Source organism: Mobula birostris, chromosome 8, assembly GCF_030028105.1.
Source record: "Mobula birostris isolate sMobBir1 chromosome 8, sMobBir1.hap1, whole genome shotgun sequence".
NCBI lineage: Eukaryota > Metazoa > Chordata > Chondrichthyes > Myliobatiformes > Myliobatidae > Mobula > Mobula birostris.
The window spans coordinates 164,982,598-165,001,157 of record NC_092377.1 but is presented as its reverse complement, the minus strand read 5'-3'; the positions used below and the strand labels follow the sequence as shown (position 1 = coordinate 165,001,157).

The window sequence follows — 18,560 nt, the reverse complement described above, 5'->3', positions numbered from 1 at the left end:
AATAAGGGAAGACTCGGAGCTGCAGAAATGTGTTTTTGAGAAGAATGGTGAAAATATCGTAGAAAGGACAGAGTAACAAATGAGGAGTGTTGTGAAAAGCCGGAATAAGAGGAGAGCTGATATCATCAATCAGGAAACGGCAGCTGGAATTTCTGGGACATACACTGAGAAAAGAGAAGCTCAAACATCTTACAGTGACGGGAAAGAATTATTGGAAGAAAAAGTCGCGGTTGGCAGTGCATGACATTCATAACTTATATCAAGGGATGGACAGGCAAGAGTTTTGAAGAGCTCATTGGAACTTCTCAGATTAAAGATTGCCCACATCATACAACACAGCATATCATGATGATGACTACGGGAAGGATGCCATTAAATTAGAGAGGGTGCAAAGATGATTTAAGAGGATGTTACCAGGATGGAGGGCTTGAGTTATAAGGAGATACAGGATGGGGTCGAACTTCGCACCCCCCCCACCCAAAGTGTAGGATGCTGAGGGACGAACCTTGTACAGATTTATAAAATTATGAAAGGCAGAGACATAATGAATAATCAAAGTCTTTTACCCAGGGCAGGGGAGTTCAAAACTTGATGGAGAAAGTAGGGGTAACTTTTTTGCATAATATATAGAACTTTGAACGTTATAGCACAGTACAGGCCCTTCAGCTCACGATGTGCTGATCCTTTTAACCTGCTCTAAACCAATCTAACCCATCCCTCTTACATAGCCCTCTGTTTTTCTATCATCTATGTGCCTCTCTAAGAGTTTCTTAAATGCCCTTAATGTAATTGCCTCTACAAACTTCTCTGGTAGGGTGTACCATTCACCCACCACTCTCTGTGTAAAAAACTTGCTATTGACAGCACATAATTCTCTGTAACTTCCACCATCTCCAACGGGATTCCACCACCAAACACATCTTTCCCCCCCCCCCATCCCACTTTCTGCTTTCTGCAGGGATTGGCCCTATGCGAATCCAGTGTCTATTCATCCCTCTCAACTGAACTCCCTCCTCCTCTCTCTTACCACCATTCAGGGCCCCAAATAGTCCTTCCAGGTGAGGCAACATTTCACCTGTGAGCCTGTTGGGGTCATATACTGTATCCTGTGCTCACGGTGTGGGTATGACACAATGTAGACTGGGAGACCTCTTCGCTGAGCACTACAGTCTGTCCACCAGAAAAAGTGGGATCTCCCCAGTGGCCACCATTTTAATTCCACTTCCCCTTCCCATTCCGACATGTCAGTCCATGGTCTCCTCTCCTCCCACGATGAGGCCACACTCAGGTTGGAGGAGCAACACCTCATATTCCGTCTGGGTAGACTCCAACCTGATGGCATGAACAGCAACTTCTCAAATTTCCGGTAATTGCTCCTCCTTTCACCATTTCCCCAATCCCGTTTCCCTCTCATCTTATCTCCTGACCTGCCCATCACCTCCCTCTGGTGCTCCCCCCCCCCGCTTCCCTTTCTTTCCCCTTCCACTCTCTCCTATCAGATTCCTTCTTCTCCGGTCCTTTATCTCTCTCACCAATCAACTTCCCTCCTTCTTGCTGGACTTCTCATCTGTTTTTCCAGTCCTGATGAAGGGTCTCAGCCCAAAACATTGCCTGTTCACTCTTCTCCAAAGATGCACCCTGGCCTGCTGAGTTCCTCTGGCATTTTGTGTGTGTGTTGCCTCGGATTTCCAGCACCTGCAGATTTTCCTACTATTGATATCCCCCAAATATTTTCCTCTAATCACCTTTTTTTAGCCATTAACACCCTGGGAAAAAGTCTCTGTCTATCCACTCTATCTGTGCCTCTTATCATCTTGTACACCTCTATCAAGTCACCTCCCATTCTCCTTTGCTCCAAAGAGAAAATCTCCAGCTTGCTCAACCTGTCCTCATAAGACATACTGTCTAATCCAGGCGGCATCCTGGTAAATAAATCTCCTCTGCACCCTCGCTAAGGTTTCCACGACCGTCCTATATTATGTCTAGCATATACGTATGTAATGACAATGGGGAGAAGTGATAGAGGTGAGTACAGTTATGATATTTATCAGGCATTTATACAGTTACAGGGTCAGTAACGGTTCAGAGGAATATGGGTCAAAAGAAGGAAAATAGGACTAGCCCAGTTAGGCAATTTTATTGGCATGAAAGTGTTGAGCAAAGGGCTTGTTTCTGTTCTGTATAATGTATTATCAACCCTTTCATACCAAGCAACATCCTTGTGAATGGTTTCTGCACCATCTTTAGTTTGATAACATCTTTTCTACAGGGCAGTGACCAGAATGGCCCAGAATAGTCCAAGTGCGGCCTAACCATTGTTCTCTACAACTGCAACACACCATCTCAGCCTCAGTACTCAGTGCTCCTGCTGTACGCCTTCCTCACCAACTCGTCCACCTGTATGCTGACCTTCAGGAAATGATGTGCTTGTACTTCATGGTTGCCCTGTGGTCCTGCTGCTCACTATGTTTGTCCTGCCCTGGTTTTTCTTCACAGAATGCATCTCTTCACTCCTATCTGAGCTAAATTCCATCAACCATTCCCTTATCTCTTTTCAGTTGATCTATATCTGAGAACTTTCTTCACTGCACTCCATACCACTAAGTTTGGTGTCAAAATTGCTAATTATTCCGCCTACATTCTTCGAACATAGGACTCTACAGCACAGTACTGGCCCCTCTCGCCGAGACCTTGTTCCAACCTTATAACCTACTCTAAAGTCAATCTAACCCTACCCTCATACATAGTCCTCCATTTTCCTATCATCCGTGTACCTACTTAAGGGTCTCTTAAATGCCTCTAGTCAGCTATAGAGAGGGTACAGAGAAAATTGACCAGGACGCTGCATGGATTAGAGAGGATAGGTTGAGTGAGCGAGGGCTTATCTCTTTGGAGTGACGGAGAATGAGAGGTGATTTGACAGAGGCATAGACTGAGTGGACTTTTTCCCCACAGGGCAATACGAGGGAGCATGATTTTAAGGTGATTGGAGAATAGAGGGTATGTCAGGAGTAAGTTTTTAACAGAGAGAGTGGCGAGTGAATAGAACACCCTACTAGGGGTGGTGGTAGAGACAGATACTTTGGGCGTTTTTAAGAAACTCTTGGGTAGGCGCGCGGATGAAAGAAAAATAGAGGACTATGTGGGAGGGAAGGGTTAGACTGACCTTAGAGTAGATTATGAGGTTGGCACAACACTGTGGGCCAAAGAGCCTGTACTGTGCTCTAGTGTTCCATGTTCTGTCCCACGTTTCCACCCCTGAAGGTGAGCAACTTCCAATGCTTATCCAAGAAAGCTTAAGTGTGGAGGGCGTTTCTGCCTCCACTTCCCTTTTAGCCAGCCAGTTTCAGAAACCCCACCCCATTTTGAAAGATTTTTTAAAAAACCCTCAATTCTTCCTAATCCTCTGCCATTTACTTCTCTTGTATCTGCAGCCCACCCTCAGCACACGGTAGAACCTCCCTGATTGAGTCACTACGAATGGAGGAGGGCGGATCACTGAAGTTAGCTCCTCATTGGGAACCAGTTGAATGGAAATTGAGGCAGTCTTGCCTTTGTTTCATGAGCACTGTAATATTGACCTCATTTCCTTTTGAAACCAGACAGGTTGTCGCAATGTGTTTCAGTACTCTGTGAGATGACAGGCAAGCTTTGCTACACGTCCTTTCCCTGAGCTATTAAAGCTGCTGTGTCATTGTTGATGCTGGCTATATTTTTGGCGTGGTTGTATTTTACTAACACCCTATATGTGCTTGCTGCCTTGTATGTGCAAGAATCTAGAAGATTATAAGGCTAACAGGAAGGGGTTTAAGAAGGAAATAAGGAGAGCCAGAAGGGGCCATGAGAAGGCCTTGGCGGGCAGGATTAAGGAAAACCCCAAGGCATTCTACAAGCATGTGAAGAGCAAGAGGATAAGACCTGAAAGAATAGGACCTATCAAGTGTGACAGTGGAAAAGTGTGTATGGAACCAGAGGAAATAGCAGAGGTACTTAATGAATACTTTACTTCAGTATTCACTATGGAAAAGGATCTTGGTAATTGTAGTGATGACTTGCAGCAGACTGAAAAGCTTGAGCATGTAGATATTAAGAAAGAGGATGTGCTGGAGCTTTTGGAAAGCATCAAGTTGGATAAGTCGCCTGGACCAGATGAGGTGTACCCCAGGCTACTGTGGGAGGCAAGGGAGGAGATTGCTGAGTCTCTGGTGATGATCTTTGCATCATCAATGGGGACGGGAGAGGTTCCGGAGGATTGGAGGGTTGCGGATGTTGTTCAGGAAACTATAGACCAGTGAGTCTTAACTCAGTGGCTGGTAAGTTGATGGAGAAGATCCTGAGAGGCAGGATTTATGAACATTTGGAGAGGCATAATATGATTAGGAATAGTCAGCATGGCTTTGTCAAGGGCAGGTTGTGCCTTTTGAGCCTGATTGAATTTTTTGAGGATGTGACTAAACACATTGATGATGGTAGAGCAGTAGATGTAGTGTATATGGATTTCAGCAAGACATTTGATAAGGTTCCCCATGCAAGGCTTATTGAGAAAGTGAGGAGGCATGGGATCCAAGGGGACGTTGCTTTGTGGATCCAGAACTGGCTTGCCCACAGAAGGCAAAAAGTGGTTATAGACAGGTCATATTCTGCATGGAGGTTGGTGACCGGTGGTGTGCCTCAGGGATCTGTTCTGGGACCCTTACTCTTCGTGATTTTTATAAGTGGCCTGGATGAGGAAGTGGAGGGAGGGGCTAGTAAGTTTGCTGATGACACAAAGGTTGGGGGTGTTGTGGATAGTGTGGAGGGCCGTCAGAGGTTACAATGGGACATTGATAGGATGCAAGACTGGGCTGAGAAGTGGCAGACGGAGTTCAACCCAGATAAGTGTGAGGTGGTTCATTTTGGTAGGTCAAATATGATGGCAGAATATAATATTAATGTCAAGACTCTTGGCAGTGTGGAGGATCAGAGAGATTTTGGAGTCCGAGTCCATAGGATGCTCAAAGCAGCTGCGCAGGTTGACTCTGTGGTTAAGAAGGCGTACAGAGTATTGGCCTTCATCAATCATGGAATTGAATTTAGGAGCCGAGAGGTAATGTTGCAGCTATATAGGACCCTGGAGTACCGTGCTCAATTCTGGTCGCCTCACCAGAGGAAGGATGTTGAAGCCATATAAAGGGTGCAGACGAGATTTACAAGGATGTTGCCTGGATTGGGGAGCATGCCTTATGGGAATACGTTGAGTGAACTTGGTCTTTTCTCCTTGGAGCGACGGAGGATGAGAGGTGACCTGATAGATGTGTATAAGATGATGAGAGGCATTGATCGTGTGTATAGTCAGGAGCTTTTTCCCATGGCTGAAATGGTTGCCACAAGAGGACACAAGTTTAAGGTGCTGGGGAGTAGGTACAGAGGAGATGTCGGGGGTAAGTTTTTTTACTCAGAGAGTAGTGAGTGTGTGGAATGGGCTGCTGGCAACGGTGGTGGAGGCGGGTACAATAGGGTCTTTTAAGAGACTTTTGGACAGATACATGAAGCTTAGAAAAATGGAGGACTATGAGTAGGCCTAGTAATTTCTAAGGTAGGGACATGTTCGGCACAACTTTGTGGGCTGAAGGGCCTGTATTGTGCTGTAGGTTTAAAAAGAAATTAGGCCTCAAGCCGCGGTGTTGCCTGTTTACAGCTGCCAGGAGACAGGTGTCAGAGCTGGTGCCCTCCACCGGGGGTGCTGTGGAGAGGCGTCAGAACCAGTGTATTCCACTGGGGGCGCTGTGGAGAAGCTTTAGAGCCGGTGTGCTCCGCCAGAGGTGCTGTGGGAGAGGCGTCAGAGCCAGTGCCCTCCACCGGGGGCGCTGTGTCGCAGCATTCAAGCTGGAGTCGGTGCCGCTTCCTGTGTTCGCTCGGCAGAAGACAAGCCCTATTGTGGTTGACTGCAGTTTCTGCATTGATGGCTTGAGTCTGGACTTCTTTATTGTGTGGCTGTTTCTTACTGATACCTGTATGTGCTTGCTGTATTGTACGTGCTGTGTGTGACTGTTTACACCGTTTTCAGCACCTTGACCGTGGAGTAATGCTGTTTCGCTTGGCTGTATTCATGGGTATTTGTGCATGGTTGAATGACAATTAAACTTGAGTTGAGTTGAATTGGTGTTGCTGTGCTGGACGTGGTTTGCACGCTATGCTGCTGCCAGAATATGAGGCAACAATTGCGGGCTGCCCCCAGCACATCCTCGGGTTGTTAATGTAAATGACGCATTTCACTCTGTGTTTCACTGTGCATGTGATAAGTTAATGCATCTGAATCTGAACGTGTAGCTACATGTATTCACTCCATTGACAGCTCTTTAACTTGAATTATCAACTTTCCATTTTCCTCCACAGATTTGTGGCTGGGCCCACAGATTTCCTGATTTTTTTTCACTGCTAATTCATAAGACATTGGAGCAGAGTTAGGCTATTCAGCCCACTGAGTTTCCTCCGCCATTTTATCACGACTGATTTATTATCCCTGTCAACCCCTGTGCTGCCTTCTCCCCATAACCTTTGACGCCCTGACTAATCAACAACCTATCAACCTCTGCTTTAAATATACCCAGTGACTTGGCCTCTGTAGCCGACTCTGGCAATGAATTACACAGGTTCAACACTCTCTGCTTTAAACGGATGTCATATTGTTGCTGTTACACAGAACATAGAAATCTGCAGCACATTACAGGCCCTTCGGCCCACAATGTTGTGCTGACCACGTAACCTACTCTAGAAACTGCCTAGAATTTCCCTACCGCATAGCCCTCTATTTTTCTAAGCTCCATGTACCTATCTAAGAGGCTCTTAAAAGACCCCATTGTATTGGCCTCTACCACAGTTACTGGCAGTACATTCCACACACACACACCGCTCTCTGTGTAAAAAAACTTACCTCTTAAATTCCCCTTAAAAGCACCTTAAAACTATGCCCCCTCACATTAGCCATTTCAGCCCTGGGAGAAGCCTCTGTCTCTCATCAACTTATACACCTCCATCAGGTCACCTCTCATCCTCCGTTGCTCCAAGGAGAAAAGGCCAAGTTCACTCGTAGTATTCTCATAAGGCATGCTCCCCAATCCAGGCAACATCCTTGTAAATCTCCTCTGCACCCTTTCTATGGTTTCCACATCCTTCCGGTAGTGAGGTGACCAGAACTGAGCACAGTGCTCCAAGTGGGGTCTGACTATACTTCATACTTTATACTTTATTGTTGCCAAACAATTGATACTAGAACGTACAATCATCATAGCGATAGTTGATTCTGCGCTTCCTGCTCCCTGGATTACAAATATTAAATATTAAAAATAGTAAAAATTAGTAAATATTAAAAATTTAAATTAGAAATCATAAATAGAAAATAGAAAAATGGAAAGTAAGGTAGTGCAAAAAAACCAAGAGGCAGGTCTGGATATTTGGAGGGTGCGGCCCAGATCCGGGTCAGGATCCGTTCAGCAGTCTTATCACAGTTGGAAAGAAGCTGTTCCCAAATCTGGCCATACGAGTCTTCAAGCTCCTGAGCCTTCTCCTGGATGGAAGAGGGACGAAAAGTGTGTTGGCTGGGGGGGGGTCGTGTCCTTGATTATCCTGGCAGCACTGCTCCGACAGCGTGCGGTGTAAAGTGAGTCCACGGACGGAAGATTGGTTTGTGTGATGTGCTGCGCTGTGTTCACGATCTTCTGCAGCTTCTTCTGGTCTTGGATAGGACAACTTCCATACCAGGTCGTGATGCACCCTAGAAGAATGCTTTCCACGGTGCATCTATAAAAATTAGTGAGGGTTTTAGGGGACAGGCCAAATTTCTTTAGTTTTCTCAGGAAGTAAAGGTGCTGGTGGGCCTTCTTGGCAGTGGACTCTGCTTGGTTGGATCAAGTCAGGTCATTTGTGATATTGACCCCGAGGAACTTAAAGCTTTTAACCTGTTCCCCTTGTGCACAACCGATGTAAATTGGGTCGTGCGGTCCGCTACTCCTTCTGAAGTCAACAACCAATTCCTTCATCTTGCTGACGTTGAGGGATAGGTTATTGTCTTCACACCATGCCACCAGGTTCTTAATTTCCTCTCTGTACTCAAACTCATCATTACCCGAGATATGGCCTACAATTGTGTCATCAGCAAACTTATATATTGAGTTTGATGGAAACTTGGCTACACAATCATGGGTGTACAGTGAATACAGCAGGGGGATGAGTGCACAGCCTTGTGGAGCACCAGTGCTCAGAGTGATTGTAGAGGAGAGCTTGTCCCCTATTTTTACAGCCTGGGTCCTGTCTGTGAGGAAGTTGAAGATCCAGCTGCAGATCTGAGTGCTAAGGCCCAGGTTCCGGAGCGTAGGAATCAGTTTATTTGGAATGATGGCTATACTAAGGTCTTGTATAGCTGTAACATTACCTCTCGACTCTTGAACTCAGTCCCATGGTCCCCAAATGCCTTCTTAACAACACTGTCAACCTGCACAGCAGCTTTGAATGCCCTATGGACATGGACCGTAAGACCTTGATTATCCTCCACACTGCCAAGAGTCTTACAATTAATATTATATCCTGTCTTCAAACTTGATCTACCGAAATGAACCACCTCAGACTTATCTGGGTTGAACTCCATCTGCCACTTCTCAGTCCAGTTTGCATCCTATTGACATTGTGCTGTAACCTCTGACAACTCTCCAGACTATCCACAACACCCCCAACCTTTGTGTCTTGTCATCAGTAAACTTATTAACCCACTCTTCTTCTTCCTCATCCAGGTCATTTATAAAAATTACAAAGATGAGTCCCAGAACAGATCCCTGCAGAACACCACTGATCACCAACCTCCATGCAGAATACGAACCATCCATAACCACCCTTTGCCTTCCGTGGTCAGTCCAATTCTGGATTCTCAAAGCAAGGTCTCCTTGGATCCTATGCCTCCTTAATTTCTGAATGAACCTTGATGGGGAACCTTATCAAATGCCTTATTGAAATCCATATGCAGTACATCCACTGCTCTACCTTCATCAATGTGTTTGGTTACATCCTCAAAGAGTTCAATCAGGTATATAAGACATGACCTGTCCTTTACAAAGCCACACTGACTATCCCTAATCAGATTACATCTCTCCAAATGCTCACAAATCCTGCCTCTCAGAATCTTCTCCAACAACTTGCCCACCACTGAAGTAAGACTCACTGGTCTATAATTTCCTGGGTTATCTCTACTCCCTTTCTTGAACAAGGGAACAACGTTTGTGAACTTCCAATCCTCCAGTACTTTTCCCGTCCCTATTGATGATGCAAAGATCATCGCCAGAAGCTCGGCATTCTCCTCCCTCATTTCCCACAGTAGCCTGGGGTACATCTTGTCTGGTTCCAGTGACTTATCTAACTTAAAATCTTTCAGAAGCTCCAGCATATCCTCTTTCTTAATGTCTATACACTCAAGTGTTTTAGTCCACTGTAAGTCATCCTCACAATTGCCAAGGTCCTTCTCACTGGTGAATACAGAAGCAAAGTATTGATTAAGTACCTTCGCTACCTCCTCTGGCTCCATGCAGATGTTTCCACTCTTGCTCCTGATTAGTCCTATTCTCACATGGCTCATCCTCTTGCTCTTCACATACCTGTAGAATGCCTTGGGATTTTCCTTAATCCTGCTCACCAAGGCCTTCTCTTGGCCCCTTCTAGCTCTCCTAATTTCATTCTTGAGCTCCTTCCAAGCACCCTTGTAATTTTCTACAGCTCTAACAGTACCTAGTTTCTTGAACTTTTCGTAAGCTTTTTTTTTCTTCTTAACTAGATTTTCTACATCCTTTGTACACCATGGTTCTTTAACCCTACCATCCTTTTCCTGCCTCAATGGAACACACCTATGAAAAACGCCATGCAAATGTCCCCTGAACACTTGTCACACTTCTGCCGTGCGCTTCCCTGAGGACACCTTTTCTCAATTTATGTTCCCAAGTTCCTGCCCAACAGCATCATATTTCCCCCTAACCCAGTTAAATGCTTTCCCAAATCGTCTGCTCCTATCCCTCTCCAGCGCTATGGTAAAGGAGATAGAGTTGGATCACTATCTCCAAAATGCTCTCCACTGAGAGATCTGACACCTGACCAGGTTCATTTCCCAATACCAGATCAAGTACAGCCTCTCCTCTTGTAGGCTTATCTACATATTGTGTCAGGAAACCTTCCTGAACACACCTAACAAACTCCACCCCATCTAAACCCCTTGCTCTAGGGAGACGCAATCGGTATCTGGGAAATGAAAATCTCCCACCACGTCAACCCTTTTATTATTACTCCTTTCCAGAATCTGTCTCCCTATCTGCTCCTCGATGTCCCTGTTACTACTGGGGTGGGGGCGGGGCTCTATAAAAACACACAGTAGAGTTATTGTCCCCTCCCTGGTTCTGACTTCCACCCACAATGACTCAGTAGACAATCCCTCCATGATTTCCTCCTTTTCTGCAGCTGTGATACTATCCCTGCTTAGCAATGCCACTCCCCCATCTCTCTTGCCTCCCTCTCTGTCCTTTCCGAAACACCTAAAGCCTGGCACACTCAGCAGCCATTCCTGCCCCTGAGGTGTCCAAGTCTCTGTAATGGCCACAACGTCATAGTATTCTGTGTTGTTCTGCTGAGCGTTGTGGGTATGCTATATTGGCCAGAGTGTCTGGCAACTTGCGAGCTGCCCCAAGATACCTTTGGGTTATGTTGGTTGTTAATGCTTTTCACTGTATGTTTTGATGTGCAGTATTATGCAAAAGTCTTAGGCACATATACTGTATATAGCTTGTACTTATATACTGTATATACTGTATACAGCACATATACTGTATATAGCTTGTACTTATATACTGTATACAGCACATATACTGTATATAGCTTGGGTGCCCAAGACTTTTGCACTGAACTTTAGTAATTTATGTATTGCATTGTACTGCTGCCACAAAAAAATTCATAGAATCATAGAGAAGTACAGCACAAAAAAAATCAGGCCGTTCAGCCCATCGAGTCTATGCCAAACCATTTAAACGGCCTACTCCCATTAACCTGCTCTGGGACTATAGCCCGCCGTAACCCCATCATTCCTCAAATGACATATGTGAGTGATGATAAACCTGATTCTGATATGGGTCTCTATTGTGTACTGAGAATGGGAAGGGGCAGGGAGGGGGGAATCATGTTTGGGAAAAGAAGGGAGAGGGAAGCACCAGAGAGACATTCTATAACGATCAATAAACCAATGGCTTGGAATCAAATAGCCCTTCCTGGTGTCTTAGGGCTGCGTGTGTTTGTACCCATGTCACCCCCCACACCCCTAGCACTCATTCTCTGTCTTCTGTCCCACTCCCCTCCTGTGGAGTTCTGCCCTTGCCCTGCCCATCATCCAGATTTACAAACTTGCTCTCTGCTCCACTTTGACAAGGACAGTACTGTGCAAAGTTCTGAGGCACCCTAGCTATGTATATGCACCTAGGACCTCTGCACTGTACTGTACATGTGATGAATCTGAAATCTGATATGTCAGTGATTAAAAGAAACAAATTTGATTCTGTTATCTACATCCACCTTCACATCTAGCAGCACATTCCAGGTACCTACCACTCTCTCTATAAACACATTGTTTTTGTCATGGTCCGATCCGTGAAGTCCACATTCTGGTTCACGGTCCGGTCCATGGACTCAGGACTCTGGGTCTTCCAGTTGTCCCTTGTTTGATTGAGTTTATCATAGGCACCCGGATTCCCATCTTGGGGCTTGGAATATAAGTAGCCTTGGGGTTGAGTGTGGGCTGTTGGTTTGTCTTGGCAAGATCCACTGGGAGCAATATGCTGGTGGAAGGCTAGTGTGGCTACTTGCCATCTTTAGGCTGCGTTGGAGTACCATCGCTTCATGAAGCCTTGCTGTCGGTAGTCAGAGCTGTCTTTGCAGTATGGATTCGGCTTTTCCCCGGGCCTGCTGAGTGGCCATCAGCCACTCTGAGCTAGGTAAGGATCCCGCTGGCTGTAACTGCGACTTAGAGCAATCCTGAAGCAGAGATGGAACTGCCTGTTGTTCTTTGGTGTTTGTCTCTCCTTGTCCTCGCCTCTGTCGGGTAAGCCAGGCCGTTTTGCTGTTGCCCTGCAGGGGGATCTGTCTTGTCTTGTCATCGCCTCTGCGGGGTAAGTCAGGCTGTTCTGCCATTGCCTTATGGGGGGGGGGATCTGTCTTGTCTTGTTTTTGCCTCTGTTGGGTAAGTCTGGCTGTTCTGCTGTTACCCAACAGGTGGACCTGTTCCACCTTGGTGTGGAGATAAAGTTGAGTCCCGGCTTGTCTACGGATGAGTCCCAGCTCTATGTCTATGTACTGTCCAGTCTTCTGTTAGTGTCGAGTTAAAGATGAGTCCCAGCTTTTTGAAGGATAAGTCCTGGCTCTCTGATGTACAGTTCCCAGTCTGTCTCCGAGCTTCAGCCTCCGAGTTATCAGCCTCAAGAGCCAAGGCCCCAGCCACGTCCTGTCCGGTAGCCATGTCATGCCCCTGCCTAGTTCTGGGGTCCGAGCCTGAGGCAAGACCCGGGTCCTGGGTCCTTGTCCAGTCTCTGGCTCGTAGTCCAAGCCCAGGCTCCTAGTTCATATTCCTTGTCCAGGTTCCCTGTGTCTAGTCCATGTCCTAGCCCAAGTCTGTGTTTTTGTCCCTGCTCCTTGTCTGTTTCCTGTCACGTCCCTACGAAAGTCAAGTCCTGTTCCTAGTACTTCTGTATCTTGCATTTGGGTCCATTCCCAGTGCCCCCATTGTGAGAGTTTTGTTCTCCTTAGCTAAAGGGGGGGGGGCAGCCTGGGGTCCATGACATAAAAAAGGTTGGGAACCCTTGCCATCGATGAACCACAGTGATTATGGGATGAGGAGGGCTTGCTGAAAAATGATGTGTGCTCATTGAAGTCTAAACCAGTGAGAATCAATCACAAACAAGAGGTTCTGCAGATGCTGGAAATCCAGAGCAACACACACACAAAATGCCGGAGGAACTCAGCAGGTCAGGCAGCACCTATGGAAATGAATGAAGAATTGACATTTCAAGCTGAGACTCTTCTTCAAGACTGAGAAGGGCGGGGGGGGGTGGGAGATGCCCCTGAAAAGGGAGAGGGGAGGGGAAGGAGGATAGCTAGAAGGTGATTGAAACCAGGTGGGTGGGACAGGTAAAGGGCTGGAGAAGAAGGAATCTGACAGGAGAGGAGAGTGGCCAATAGGAGAAGGGGAAGGAGGAGGGGACCCAGGCAGAGGGGACAGGCAGGTGAGAAAGGGAAGAGCTTGGAAAAGATGAATTGGTGGGGGGGGGCGGAATTTGTTCACCGGAAGGAGAAATCCACATTCATGCCATCAAGTTGGAGGTGACCCAGACGGAATATAAGGCGTTGCTCCTCCACCCTGGGGGCGGCCTCATCTTGGCACAGGTGGAGGCTAGGGGCCGACACATTGGAATGGAACGGGAACGGAAATGAAAATGTTTAGTCACTGGGAAGTCCCGTTTGTGGTCGATGTTGTGGAGGAGTTTGTGAAGCAGTCCCTCAATTCACAAAGGTTCTCGCCGATGTAGAGGAACCAATAAGAAGTTATCTTCATTGAAGAGTAGAGGATTATGTTTTTATTTCCCTTGGCTGTTGATCAAAGCTGCAGAGGGGAGTGGACACTACAGAGGGAGAAAGTGAGAGTCTCCCAAAACTCTCGTCGGTAAACGGAGGACATCTACAGAGACACAAAACGACTGATTGAATAGAGACACAGACTATTCAATTCCCGCTGTGGCTACTGCCTGTTTTTGCCCGGGACATATTGATACTGATAAATTGATAAACAACGCATACGGATTCCCAAGTCCCCAATGTTTCTTGACACCCAAGTACACATCTGCCTTTTTAAAAATCCATTGTTTCACCCGAAAGGCAAATCTTCGCCTCTGGGACTTTTTTTGTGTGTGAGCATTCACAGCCCACAGACTCGCTCATTGACAACCGCGCGGTGGTGCTGAGGATGTGGTTTGGGCAGCACGAACGCGAAGCGAGACCATGGCCTTCTTCCGCCTGCTTACCTTGAATACTTTGCCGAAGGCTCCATCCCCCAGCTCCCCGACGATCTTCCACACAGCCTCAGGGTCCACGTCCCTCTTCACATGCTCGTACTGCCTCGCCTTCTTCTTCTCCGGACCCAACTTGAAACGTTTCATGAAGCTGAAGAAAGACATTTGGTCCCGCGGGGCTGAGCCCAGATCGCTCCGAGCCAAGGATCAAAGCGAGGAGAAAGATTTTAATAACAACTAAGGCCGGTTGAGAGATACATCACAGGCGGGCACATCAACCCCATTGAGCGTAACTTTACACCGTGCTGTCCAAGAGTTTCTCTAACTTCAGCAAGTCCAACTGAAACCAGACATGCTTGGAGATAACGCCATCAAGCAAACACAACAACAAACCCTAAACCGATTTCCAGCGGGAGTTAACAGTGAAATGTCATCTCTGGGTCTTAGCTGCGTGGCTTTGCACGCTCGTATTTTCTGCAACTGCACATTCGAGGCTGCGGCCGGAAGAGATTAACTCATATTAACATCTCGAGTAATTGGCGACGTTCATCCGAGGGACTGCGCTGTTCCCCAAGATGAAACCTCGCCTCCGCCCCCGTTCTAATGCATTTCCGCGGCCCCCAACTCCAACTCGCTTACACTCAAGGCAAGCTGGCAATAATTCACGCTTAACCAGATATAATTTAATGATAATAACAGGTCTGAGAGCTTTCTTTCCCCCTACCCCTCAGGAGAGTTGTGTCGCAATTACTGACAGCCCCGCCGGTGTTGCGGTTAGTACATTGGTGAGAGGGTTGGTATTTCGGACGTGAATGGGCCGCCAAGTTTTAATGTTCGAATTTAAAGCAGTATTTTTGCGTGCAGGGGGTCGGGTCGGGTCGGGTCGGGTGACATCGGACTTGAGGAGCGAGCGTCAAGCAGTCCAAATTCTAAAAGCTAAAAAAGGGAAATGTTTTGAAATGATTGTCGTAACTGCGATAAAGTTGTCAATATCCGCAAAGAGAGGGCAAGAGAATTAACGATACAAGGTCGTAAACACGGGAGATTCTGCGGATGCTGGAAATTCAGAGAAACACACACGCACAAAATGCTGGAGGAACTCAGCAGGTCAGTCAGCATCTATGGAGGGGGCTAAACAGTGAAGGGTCTTGGTCAGAAACGTCGACTGTTTATTCCCCTCCATAGATGCTGCCTGACCTACTGACTTCCTCCAGCATTGTGTGCGTGTGTTACTAATAACATAATAACATCGTTAGTAGAGTGAACATTTTGAGTGAGTTTTATTTGAGCGGATAAGGAGAAGGGAGACGTAAGCAGAGTGGCCGTTGTGTGCGTGGAACAGTGTTATAGAGATCTGTCTTTGGCTCATCAGGCTTGGGCAAACGCATACACGGGCTCTAAGTAAGTTTCCAGTAGTTTTTTTGTGTGTGTATTAGTATATAGCAAGTGCGCCGAGAATGGGTCCAGAGTTAGCGGCATGTTCCTTATGTGAGATGAGGGAACTTTGGGAGATCTCCAGTCTCCTTGATAACTACATCTGCACAAAATGTGGCGAGATGCAGCTCCTTAGAGACCATGTCTAAGGATCTGGAGCTGCAGCTCGACGACCTTCGACTCATACGGGAGAATAAGGAGGTGATAGATAGGAGCTACAGGGAGGTAATCACCCCTAAGTTGCAGAAGGCAGGTAGCTGGGTGGCTCAGGTGAGGGAAAGCTAATAGATAGCCGGTGCAGAGTATCGTTTGAACAGCGGCCACTCAGAGATCAGGAGCGAGAGAAGCCGTGTCTCGGGTCAGTGAGTGCACATTAAAAAGCAGTGCTTCGCAAGAGTGTCGATGTTGGAACAGCAGCAGAGATCTGGATTCATTGGCAAGGGCAAATTAAAACAAGTGGAGTGGTCTTTGTTGGAGTGGACAGTGTTGAAGTGGAGATTTTGAGACTTAAGCTCTTCAAGGCTTTGGTGAGAGAAGGCGAAAAGCTATGGGTAGATTTTTTTTCCAGTTTATTTATTGTTTCCTTCTTCATATTTGCACAGTTAGAACAGTAGGGATGCCAGGCAGGATAGTTGAATGTTCATCTTGTGGAATGTGGGAACACATTGTTCACCTGCAAGACGTTCATCCGGTTGCAGCTTCTAACATTCACTTAAGGAGTTGGAGCTGGAAGTGGATGGACTCCAGATCATTCAGGAGGCTGAGGGGGTGATAGGTAGGACATACAGAGAGGTAGTTACACCCAAGGTGCAGGACACAGGAAACTGGGTGATAGTCAGGAAGGTGAAAGGAGTTAAGCAGCCAGATGCAGAGTACCTCTGTGGCCACGCCCCTCAAGAACAGGTATATCACTTTGGATACTGTTGGGGGAGGGGGGGGATCGTGACCTAGCAGAGGAAAGTCACAGTGGCACTGACTCTGGCTCTGTGGCTCAGAAGGAAGGGGGTGGGTTGGGAGAAGAGGTGAACTGTGGTGATAGGGGATGCATTAATTATGGGAATTGAAAGGAGGTTCTGTGGACGCAAACAAGATTCCCAGGATGTATGTTGTCTTCCGGGTACCAGGGCCCAGGACATCTTTGATCAGGTCATCAGCATTCATAAGTGGGAAGTTGTGCAGCCAGAGGTCATGGTCCTCAAAGATACCAATGATATTGGATGACATTGGAAGAGTGACAAGGTTCTGCAAAGTGAGTTCAGGGACTTAGGTGCTAAGTTAAAGGACAGGACCTCCAGAAATAGGAAGATCATACAGTTTAACACATAGCTAAGGAGTTGGTGCAGGAGGGAGGGCTTCAGATCTTTGGATCATTGGGCTCTCTTCCAGGGGAGGTGGGACCTGTATAGATTAGATGATTTGCACCTAAATACTAGAAGGATTAGTATCCTAGTGGGAAGGTTTGCTAGTACTGCTCGAAGGTAGGGGCTTAAACTAGAGTTGCAGGGGGATGGGAACTAGAGTGCCAGAACAGATAGTGGAGTGGTTGTGGAGACAGATGTTCTTAGGACCTCAGTCAAAGTCTGGAATCAAACTTTTGAGCACGGTGAAACTAGTGTTCTGAGTTGTGTATATGTCAATGCAAGAAGTATTGTAGGAAAGGTGGATGAGCTCAGGGCGTGGATCAACACATGGAATTATGATATTGTAGCCATTAGTGACACTTGGTTGCAGGAAGGGCAGGACCAGCAGCTTGGTATTCCGGGGTTCTGTTGTTTTATATGTGACAGAGCAGGGGGGATTAAAGGGGGAGGGGTGGTATTACTAGTCAGGGAAAATGTCAAGCCAATGCTCAGTCAGAGCATTCTACAGAACTCATCTAGTGAGGCTTTATGGGTGGAAATGAGGAATAAGAAAGCCATGACCACATCACTGGAGCTATATTACAGACCACCCAACAGTCCTAGAGATCTAGAAGAACAAATTTGTAGAGAGATCACAGACTCTTGCAAGAAACATAAAATTGTGATAGTTGGTGGTTTTAACTTTCCATATATTGACTGGGACTCCCATACTATAAAAGCACTAGATAGGCTAGAATTTGTCAAATGTGCTCAGGGAAGTTTCCTTAATCAGTACATAGAAATTCCAACTAGAGTGTAATACTAGACCTCCTATTAGGAAATGAGATAGGGCAGGTGACAGAAGTTTGTGTAGGGAAACACTTTGCATCGAGTGATCATATTACCATTAGATTCCACGTAGACATGGAAAAGGATTGAGATTGGATTGAGATTCTAAATTGGAGAAAAGCCAGTTTTGCCAGTATCAAAAATGATCTGGCAAGTGTGGATGTCTTCTCCCATCAGTTCGGATCTCCCCCTCCCCCTCTCAAATCTCTTACTAGTTTTTCTTTCAGTTAGTCCTGACGAAGGGTCTCGGCCTGAAACGTCAACTGTACCTCTTCCTAGAGATGCTGCCTGGCCTGCTGCATTCACCAGCAACTTTTACGTGTGTTGCTTGAAATTCCAGCATCTGCAGATTTCCTCGTGTTTGGACTGGGACAGGTTGTTTTCTGATATAGGTGTACCTGGTAAATGGGAGGTCTTCAAAAGTACAGTTTTGGGAGAACAGAATTTGTAGGTTCCTATCAGAATAAAACACAAGGATAATGGGTTTAGGGAACCTTGGTTTTCGAGAGATATTAGTTTTTGGTTAAGAAAAAGGAGGTGCATAGCAATTATAAGCCGGCAGGAGCAAATGAGGTACTTGAGGAGTATAAGAAATATAAGAGAACACAAGAGGTAAATAAGAAGGGCTGCAGCAGACAAGGTGAAGGAGAATTCTAAGGACTTCTACAGATATGTTAAGAGCAAAAGGATTGCTAGGGGCAAAATTGGTCCTCTGGAAGGTCAAAGTGGTAATCTGTGAGTGGAACAGAAAGAAAGAGGGGGAGACCTTAAATCGATTTTTTGCATCTGTATTTACTCAGGAAATGGACACATATAGATGTGAGGAAATGCAGCAGTGAGGACATGGACCCTATTCAGATTGCAGAGGAGGTGTTCACTG

At 46.4% G+C, this 18,560-nt stretch overlaps 1 protein-coding gene across 3 annotated transcripts in view; it reads right to left on the bottom strand.

Annotated features, from left to right (window-relative positions):
- The window catches only part of LOC140201924 (STE20-like serine/threonine-protein kinase), a 79,595-nt gene extending 64,781 nt beyond the window's left edge, over nucleotides 1-14,814 (bottom strand). For 2 of the 3 annotated variants that reach the window (XM_072266738.1, XM_072266739.1), the window contains exon 1: nucleotides 14,070-14,813. In XM_072266738.1, the coding sequence (XP_072122839.1) occupies nucleotides 14,070-14,222 (153 nt within the window). In that variant the 5' untranslated portion in view covers nucleotides 14,223-14,813. Of the gene's footprint in view, nucleotides 1-14,069 lie in introns of all 3 variants that reach the window. The other variant, XM_072266737.1, reaches the window with a different exon arrangement.
- Nucleotides 14,815-18,560: the final 3,746 nt, after the last annotated feature.